At 43.9% G+C, this 9,822-nt stretch overlaps 2 protein-coding genes across 2 annotated transcripts; one reads left to right on the top strand and one right to left on the bottom strand.

Moving 5' to 3' along the window:
• Positions 1-2,095: 2,095 nt before the first annotated feature.
• PtA15_4A415 (uncharacterized protein) lies at positions 2,096-4,870 on the top strand (the record flags this gene model as incomplete). The annotated part of the gene is made up of 14 exons (XM_053168296.1): positions 2,096-2,368; positions 2,452-2,613; positions 2,703-2,786; positions 2,891-2,997; positions 3,185-3,200; positions 3,333-3,377; positions 3,464-3,515; positions 3,621-3,635; positions 3,789-3,829; positions 3,923-4,025; positions 4,162-4,226; positions 4,294-4,381; positions 4,491-4,578; positions 4,678-4,870. 14 exons carry the CDS (start codon positions 2,096-2,098, stop codon positions 4,868-4,870), a joined length of 1,332 nt encoding a protein of 443 aa, XP_053019519.1.
• A 1,975-nt stretch (positions 4,871-6,845) lies between these two features.
• PtA15_4A416 (uncharacterized protein) lies at positions 6,846-8,104 on the bottom strand (the record flags this gene model as incomplete). The annotated part of the gene is made up of 5 exons (XM_053168297.1): positions 6,846-6,850; positions 6,930-7,248; positions 7,322-7,422; positions 7,503-7,579; positions 7,677-8,104. The coding sequence occupies 5 exons, from the start codon at positions 8,102-8,104 to the stop codon at positions 6,846-6,848; spliced, it is 930 nt and encodes a 309-aa protein (XP_053019520.1).
• Positions 8,105-9,822: the final 1,718 nt, after the last annotated feature.

The following is a 9,822-nucleotide window of genomic DNA, read 5'->3' on the forward strand; positions in this document are numbered from 1 at the left end:
CTTTGATTAATTCGTCTAAACTTGATGGATGATGCGGTGTGGATCACTGTGTAAAATGTCTGTGGATGGGTCACAGACCTTTCGTATCCTTGTTTTGAAATTTCAAATTAAATAAAATACATGCATAAATATGTACAGATTCTCAGCCACCACAATATACGTATCATCCTACCATACGCGACGCGTCACTAGGAATTCCATCAAGAGAGATGGATGCTGGCCTTCTTCTCTCTGAGATTGTTTCTTGGATGTGTAAATCAACTACATAGATTGCCTGAACAATCCATCAAGAAAATGTGCAACAGTTTCTCCAAATTCCGATGATAAAGACCTGACAGATATCTATCCATTGAAAGTAAATGTTGATGTCTCTTCTTACAGCTTACAAGCAAATATGACAATCCATAAACGTCAGCCCAGAAAAATTCTGATTGAGCAACCTAATGTTCTCCATGGCTCCATTGACAAACAAACCACTTCCCACTCCATTACAAATTCCTCAAGCCCCTTCTGATTATACTTACATATTTCTTTTGAAAAAAAAATGCTTCTTGATGTGGGGGCTCACAATAGAATTTTAAATAAACTTTAGAGACCACTTTAAAGCCTTTATGAACAACTTTTTAAAAAACGTAGAAGTTGTTCCAATTGACAAGCAACACCCAAATCTGGAAAGCTTAATTTTAGAAGAAAAAAAGTTCATAAAGGCCTTACAATGGACTCTTTTTAATTCTATTGTGAACCACCCTAATAGGTCTCATTTGAAACTTTGAATTTATATAATTTTGATTGAGATATAGTAATGAAACTAGGCAGATTATGGGGGTTCACAATTGAATTTTACTAAACTTTGGAGCTAAATTTAAGGCCTATATGAACAAAAGTTTAAAATTTTGGTAAAATGCACAGCAGCAAGGGGTACTGATCATTCAGTCCAGTTTATCAATTTTAAAAAAAAATGTTCAAATTTCATAACCACCATAAAATGTGTTGTAAATTTCAATTGTGAACCCCCCTAATATGAATGATATCCGGACTATCTCTAAAATATTCTACCCAATGGAAATTGCTTATGCTTGGAATGAGAATCCAAATGACCACCAGTCCAAGCTGAATAGATTTCTAAGCTCAATGCTATAGAACTGGATTCAATTTTCAGATTTACACAACAGCATAAGCCCCAGTCTCTTTCAGAGCCCTATTTTGAAATTGTTCTTGAGAATATTGTTGAAATAATCTCAGGCCCCGTTTGGAGCCAATATAAATATAGGTGATATAATCATTTGTAAATTCAATAAAAAATACAAAACTCAACATAAAGAATCCAATTTTTTTTTGTAGGAAACCTACAATACCGGTCTCATCAACTATGAATTCAGATTTAACTTATTCAGCCATCTTCAGCACCATAATACCATTATATTGCTTTGTTTTGGTCAAAAGCAATATAATGGTACTACAGTACTGAATATGGCTAAATCAGTTGAATCTGACTTCATAATTGAAGAGACCAGTATTGTAGGTTGCCTAGAAAAAATATTTGGAGGCTTTATGTTGAATATTGTAGTTTTCATTGAATTAACCAATGATTATATCACCTATATTTATATCGGCTCCAAACAAAGCCTAAGATATTTTCAAAATATATCTGTGAATATCTCAAATGCGGATCTGTGACAGTTGACCTGTTCCTCTCAACATCCGCTCTGAATGAACTAGAAAAATTTTCAAAGAAAGATTCAAACCGGCTTCAAACTATTTTCTTGCACCCAATCCCATGGTTTAGTCCTCTGCATCAGATTGAACCAACAGTTGGGGGGCCATTGCAATTTGTATGAAGTTGCTCACCGCTGCATACTGCAATTTGACTGTCTGATGACACTCGCTGGTAGACTGGCTCCTATACCGTTAAATTTATGGATTTGTTGCTTTGATTGGATATTGAAGCGCATGGTTTCATTCTAGTGAAGTGCTAGGATTGACTCGAGGCTCCCCGGGGGGATGACCGGTGCCTGGAGACGCTTATTTATGTGCAAGTCGAGCACCGTGTGGCCCACCACAGCCACCACCCAGCCAACAGCAAAGCGCCAAGACGATGACCACAAACCAGGAGAACAAGACAGCGATGCCAGCCGAACACCATCTGCCGATTCAGGAGGAACCCACCGAACCAAGCAAACGACTCAAGCTGGACGACAGCAACACACAGCCTCATCCTCAGCAACAGCCATCTGCAAACACCTCGTCCGAGAACCATGCTCAGCAGACCCCCGATCGGAGCCCAGCGTGTGGCAGCCAGGATACCACTGATGGCGAAGACTCATCCTCTCAAGCCTTAGAACTCACGTTTTCTTGGAGAGATTCATCCGTGGGTGAATTATTATGTTTACAAGCTACTTGCCGAGTTCAACACGAAAGAGGCTCAGGAGGAATATTGGCGTCCTTGTGTAGTTCAACGTCGCCCTGGATGGAATGGTGACGATCAAGGACCTCAAGGTGGTCATCTATTCAGTCACCGCAGTCCCGCCGGAACGGCAGAAGATCCTCGGACTCGTCGTCGGTCAGATCCCCGCAGATGACGTCCTTCTCTCCACCCTTCAATTCAAAATCAAAGTCGGTCTTTTCCCTGCTATTTTTGCCCTTTTTCTACATCAAGATACAAATCCTAAATTAACTGAGCCCCAATTTTATCATCTTTTTAGAAAGGAGTCCATTTCAAGTTGCTCGGAACTCCTGAGGATGAAGCTCTCTCTAATATCCGACCTCAAGACTCCTCATCATCCACAGTCTGTCCGACCTCTTTCTTACCTTTTTATTACTACTTGTACTACACAGAAGCGAAAAACCATCGGAAAACTGAATCCTGGTATGTGTCTAAACATTCATGTAGCTCGATCTGTTAGACTCTCAATCGATCCGCAAGGCTCGTCAGTCGCAGGATTGCGTACTGTATATGGCTCGAGTGCGACAGAAGCTGGATGAACTTTCCAATCACTTGTTCGTCCATTTCTCCTTTTTGTTTCTCTTGTTTTTGGCGAAAGATGAAGAGAGAAAAGTACAAAATATTCCGAGTGGAGAAACATCAACAAGTCAAGACGCCAGGAGATCTTTTGCATTTTTTACTGCTCTTCAAATGCTACTCTTTCTCTCACACTAACCATCCGTCAATCGTCTGTTTTTCAAGGGAATTAAACATCATGGTATGCGTGCTTCGCCTCTCCAACTGCCTACAAATCTCAAATAACAACACCACGACGATTTGCGATCGGATTGTTTTTGAGGAATTTAATCAAGCCTAATTCAGCCTATCTACTTCTTACTGTGAAAAATAGAACCCACCACGACCAGGAAAGAAGCTGCTAGTGCTTGATTTAGACGTAAGTGGCAGATCACTGTGATATGAAGCTCCATAAACACCGAAAAATGGAAGGAATTAACAGCGTTATAACCGTCGTCGAGATAGTATACCTTGATGGACTCGAAAGCTTACAGTGATTATTCGGTGCACGCATTGGGTCAGTGAATTTAGTCAATAATGTATTACTTTGTGGATATTATCGTCACTCATATACCCTTCCCCCCTCCTCTACTTTATGGCCGTTTATTCACTTGATATTTAGATATGGCAAGGCCTTGTAAGAAATATGCTTCGCTCTTGGAATCATTTGCCTTATCTTCGTTCATTCTATAATTTTGGGAGGCAAAGTGGGATAGATCTGGCGATCCAAAAAGTGCTCAAAATTCTCATATTCATTGCTCCGTTCTCTGTGCTGATGTGAAATGAACAGATCTCCACGAATTCCTAACCGCTTTATGGCCTTATTACGATGTAAGTGGCTGATCTATCGAGGTCTGTGATGGCTAAGGAACCAATATCGTTAACCTTACCAATACTCTTTCTTTGTTTCGTTGTTTTGATCAGATCTGCATTTGGTCGGCTACTAGTTGGAGATGGCTGGAAAGTAAACTCGTTGAATTAGGCATGGTCGGGGGCAATTACAGTGACAAATATCTGATCCAATTTGGTGCGCGGATGGTGTTCAGATGCATATCCTACACACATCACTGACCGGGTTTCTTCTCTCCCTCCCCCTTTCTGCCCTGTTGGCTTTCTCCACACCTCGATGTTGGATCTACGTATATACTGATCTCTATCATCAGTGTTGGATCGAGGAACGATGTTTGAAGTGACATCAATGAGGCACGGAAAAATCTCGAGACACGAGGTAACCTCTACTTCTTTCCTTTCACTCTTCCCAAGCCCCGGTCTTAGTTGTCTCTTCGGTTTTTTAGGTCAAAGCTCTCGAACTTATTTGGAGGAAGATTCCGGCTTACAACGAAACAAATACGGTCCATCTGGACGACCTCAGTCGGAACTTTGGTACGGTTCGATTGCCTTGTTCTGCCTCAACTCTCTCACAAAACAAATACAAGGGCTGCAACTGATCATTTTAATGGTTGGTCTCATTTTGTTTTGTTTTTCTCAAAAGCTTTGAATCCACGATCAGGCGTAAAACTCTCGGCATTTAAAAACGCCCGCGGAAACAAGCACGATCGGCAATTAGTATTCCTAGCCAGGTGAGTATGAATTTTATATGAATTAACTTCCCGTTATGTCATGATGAGTCTTGGCCCAAAAACGATGAAACTTATTGCACGATGTATGGAAACCGACAGGTACTTCTTACAAATCGCCTCGTTACCCGATGTCAGGACCGTTGACCATAAGAAATGGGCCGATTGTCGTCTGCCGTTGCCCGTTGGGACGCCCGACCCGCTAGAGATCTTGGACCCAGCCGATCCGGAACTCGTCAAATTCAAAGCTTCTCATACCCATCTTCCTCCTCCCCGCCCTCCTCCTACTTCTTGATTCATCTTCTTTGTAACCCCATGTCTAACCCTTAACCCTTGCATGCATTTTCTTCGGGGGAAACACCCTTAGTGATGACCTCTTTCATCTCTTTGCTCATTGCCTCCTTGCACATCACACATACAAATATGCTTATTTGTATGTGATATTTATTTATTTATGGAACTCTAAGGCTTGTCTTTTTATATATATCCACACTTTTATTAAAAGTGCGGTCCAAGGTTTCCTGCCTCATGTAACATAAATTGAATTGAAATAAACAAAAGTGTTATGATGTACAAATTGAATCAAAAGTATAAAAAAGAAGATATAAAGGCCCCTGGAGAGCCCCTATCTGGGGGAGATTTTTTTGCAAAATGCACCTGAGTAAAAAATGATCCAAATGGAGTTGACAAAGAACAAAGTATTGAAAAATAAGTTACAATACAGCAAATGAAGATTATCAAGTTTGTAAAAAAAAGTTAACTATAACATCCACAGGCTTAAAAGTACCCTTAATCACAGCCAAAGCAGGCTATTTTTTGTCAATACGGCCTACAACATTTTGTAAGGCCAAGTATTGAAAATTCAATACATTTTTCATAAAAATGATAGGCAATGTGTTAGATGTTTAGAAACTATTGTACACCATTGCATTGTGCCACCGTTGCCAAAATCCCCTCTTCACTTCCACCACTCGTGCGCTCTATGGGTGGCAGAAATTCCGCCGTACTTCTATCGCCTGGCCAAATGGTCTAGTAGTATGATTCGCCCTTCGGGTTCCACCCGCCGTTCTTCGGCAGATGTGGGCGAGGTCCCGGGTTCAATTCCCGGTTTGGCCCTTCTTTTTGCCTTGGCTCGGTCGGTACCTGGCAGTACGTAGATCGGCTCCCTTGTGCGGCTCCGAACACGGCTGATGGTGGCAACATATTTATGTATTAACTGGGTGGATGGGTGGGGTGGGACCGTAGTGCGGTTGAGATAGGAAGGGAAACCTCGAGAAATTCCGGCGACTGCCCAACAGGATCCGACTCTTGCACGGCGGGATCTCGATGCAGCTTTGTGCAAAATGCGTATCAGGTCACTCTTTTGACAGCGTCGGCAGAAATTCCGCATTTTTACATGCAAAGCAAATGCAGCTCTGGAAAATCTGACTCAAGCCTCAACGCCAAGGGTCGAATGGGTTTTCGAGACACCTGCAGGTTAGAGGTGATCTTAAAAAAACTATCCGCATCCATTGTGTTTCGTTTTTAAAAGATCATCGAATGGGCGCACCCCCACAATGTGAGAGATATATGAGATCTTGAGAGGTTCAGGATGATAATCATTGGATTGATTGATTGGAGGTAAGATATTATAATCTTGGAGAGATAACGTCTAGAAAAGAACGAATAGCTCGAGCGACATTAGAGGTTGGTGAAACAAGAGAACCAGAGGAAAAGCAGGAGAAGAAAAGGAAGAAGAGACAGCGGGCAGGAAGGAGACAATTCTTCGGCCGGTTTTCATGGGGATTGAGGATGTTCAGGTTCACTTTTTTGGATGGGATTGGTGGATCTTGTTCTGGACTATTTATTGGATCTAGGAGGCACTATGAAGTTGGTAATTTTATTTTTCAGATTTTGAGGTACATAGATGGAAATATGTAGATGTGGTGGTGGAGTTGGATGGGCCAGTGGCGGCAGGACGCAAGGAATCAGATGATCAACAAAGGTAACATGTGAGGATGGATCAATGGTAAGAGAAAGAAGTGAACAGACCAAAGAAAGGAGGTGGGAAACATGTACCCGCCGGTCGCATGCTGATCACAGAACACTTCTATTGACTTCAAGAACAAAAAGACCAAAAAAGGAGAGGAAAAAAGGCTAACAAACGATTCAAGGTATAGGAAGAGATAAATCGAGTGGAACAAGCACGGTTCTGGTGAAAGCGAGAGAGAGCGAGAGAGGGGGGGAGGGGGGGGGATTAGGGGGTGATGGACAAGGGAAAGGATATGCGCTTATACTGAACGGACAAAATCGGGGAAGGTGGGGGTCAGCAAAAGAGCTTCGAAGAAGAGAAACGAAGAGAGTGGAGTACGAACCGGTGAACGTAGGTTTCTTCTTCTTGAGTTGGGAGTCGGTGTGACTTCTGAACTCGCAATCGGTCTGGATCGATTTACCGTCGGAGGGCGGGAATCTGATATTTTCGGGGATGCCGAGGACGCCGTACTTGAAATGACGGCCGATGTTCTGAGCGAGCTCCTTGGAGTCAGCCGAGCGAGTCCAGATCGAGATCCGGAAGAACATCTTTCGGGCCGAGATGACTACGCCGGTGACCTCGTCGGTGAACGACATGGCGGCCGGGGGCTGGCCGTTCGCCGTGTAGGGCGTTTCGAATGTCTCGCCAATCGCCGCTAGCATCTACAGGTGTTTCGAGTAGTGTGGATCTCAGTAAGTCGGTCGATCGGTTGACTGGTGAAGATTTTCTGCTTACCGTGTACAGCCACCATTTGTCTACCATGTCACGAGTCCGATCACGGGCTAGCTGAATGCTCCAGCTTCCACCTTTGCTGTTGGCAGGGTCTTCCCATGCCGCTATGGACGTATAGGGTGGATGAGAGGAGGTAAGTTGATGAAAGCATTCTGGGGATGCAGGAAAAAAAAGGCAAACTGACGCTTGATTCCTTCTTTGAACAAGTAGTAGTTCGATCCAACGTGGATCAACGAAGGTGGGACAATGTTGTGATATAGTCTGTGATGATGAGGATAGTTTTCTGGTCAGCTGTGGCCCAAGGGTTTTTTCCTCTTCTTGCATATAAAGATGAAAACCGAACAAGATCGGAACTGACCCCCAGAACTCCTCGACACTCTCGACCTGCATGACCTGCTGGATGAGGTCGTCCCAATTTTTAGCTTTATCGTTCTTGGTGGCGTTATCGAACCAGAGTGTCCATGTGGAGTAGAGGGGATGTTTGACGTTGAATTCGGTTTGGGAGCTGAAGATGGTGATGGGGTTGTTGGATGTTGAGCCTGCCGGTTCGGTAGGTATTTCGCCGTCCTCTAAGGAAGAGTGGTCGTCCTTCTCCTCATCTTCGTGGTCGTCCTTTTCGGATGATGAGCTGTGGGCGAGTTGAGGTGATGAGACGGATGAGGAGGGTATTGAGGAGGCTTGTGAGTAGTCGGCCAGGGCGCTGCGGACAGCTTGGGATGAGGCTAGGGCGGCGGCGGGAGGCAGTTGGGAGGAGGGGAATGTGGAGCTGGTAGCAGATTCGGCCATGGTGGTGGTGATCAGGGTGGGCTTTCTTGGGTGTTTGTGTGGGTTGTCCGGGTGCGTCTGCGGCTGGGTCTGGGTGCTTTTATGTTTTGGATGTTGAGGGTGGGCGTTCGGTATTTTTTTTTTTTCCTGCCTAGGGTGATAGGTGGGGCGTGTGTCGGTTTTTTTTCTTTTTCTGCGCCTGCGACTGCGCCGGAGTCCAGAACCATATCGTCTGAGAGTGGGCATGACATGTTTGGCCTGTGACATTTGAATTGATCAGCTGCCCCCACACCTGTCGCGACGGACCCCTGGGGCCCAGACATGGGTCACTCGATACGTGCAGAGGGCCCAACGGTGCCAAAAATTAAGACCCATCCTCTTCAGTTTGCCAGTGCCGCGCCAGTCAGCTTTAGCCACCAGGACAGTACAAATTCCAGACATGAACCATCAGCTTTGAGCAACCTTTTACCCAACATCCCCTTCATCGATTTCTTGTATGTATGCGTCATCCGCCAACAGGTGTCAAGGACATTACGTTTCAACAGACAGGCATATCCACACATGTCACAGATGACTCCACCACCATGGTGTTATGTATGTACCCGGATAAGAGCCGAATATGTGACACGGTTTTGGCGGTCGGTGTTTTAGAAGCTGCTGGTGGGCGAGGCCGCGAGCCTGACCCGTTTTTCAAACCAGCTGACACATTTATGTGCCGCAGTGGTTGTGAGACGTACTTCATGGGCGTTATAAAGGGGGTCTGGTGTACGGGCAAAAAGTGTTTGGAAGAATGTGCATCAGATCCTTTGCTGTCACAAGTCTAAAAAGATGATTAAAGACTACATACCTCATGTGGGAAAAGGAGGGGGAGGGTAGCTGCCGGACAACGTCCTCCCTCTGATTAGGCTCTTGGTTGTTGGTGATCAACCACTCAACTTCAGGGCAAAGGGTTTTTTTGTGTTGCTTTTGCTGGAACATTGAGGTTTTGACAATAACTGGAAGATGGGAGCAAAAGGAAAATGTCTGTATAGGGGGGTTCACAATTGAATTTTACAAAATTTTGGAGCTAAATTTAAGGCCTTCATGAGCAAAATTTTGGAATGTTGGTACAATGCACAGCAGCAAATGGCACTGATCAAACATTCCAACTTCAAAATTTCTTAGAAATATGTTCATAAACACCTTAACATGTGTCCTAAAGTTTTGTAAATTTCAATCATGAACCCCCCTTGTCAAATGTCTGCAAGACCAGATCACACAATAGGGGGGTTCATACTAGAATTTTTAAAAAACTTCAAAGCCCATTTAAGGCCTTGATGAACAATTTTCCACAAATTTGTCAAGCTGTCAGCAGTTTGGTGTTCCTTGTCAATCAAAACAACTTAATCTATCAGAATTTTGGTGTTCCTTGTCAAACAGAACAGCTCCTACAGGACCCTGGAAACCCCCTATAGAGGTGGGTAACCAAAAATCCAAGATTTGGCTGAAATTCATACATTTTCACAATGGATTCATACTGGTTTTGTGCGTAGGCTCAGGGCTCTGCCCAAAAATCCACACAAATCTGGTGTGTACCCTTTTTTTTTGGCCCAGAAACCCCACAGTGGGCCTTTTTGCGCAGCCAGCTTTCTGTTCTTTTCACTGCATAGCATCTTATAGGCAGCTGTAGCATTTTAAGTCAAAAAAATGAAAAACAAATAGATTAAAAACCACAAAAGATCAATTGGGAGTAGGGATTG

This window comes from Puccinia triticina, chromosome 4A (assembly GCF_026914185.1).
Source record: "Puccinia triticina chromosome 4A, complete sequence".
Classification (NCBI taxonomy): domain Eukaryota; kingdom Fungi; phylum Basidiomycota; class Pucciniomycetes; order Pucciniales; family Pucciniaceae; genus Puccinia; species Puccinia triticina.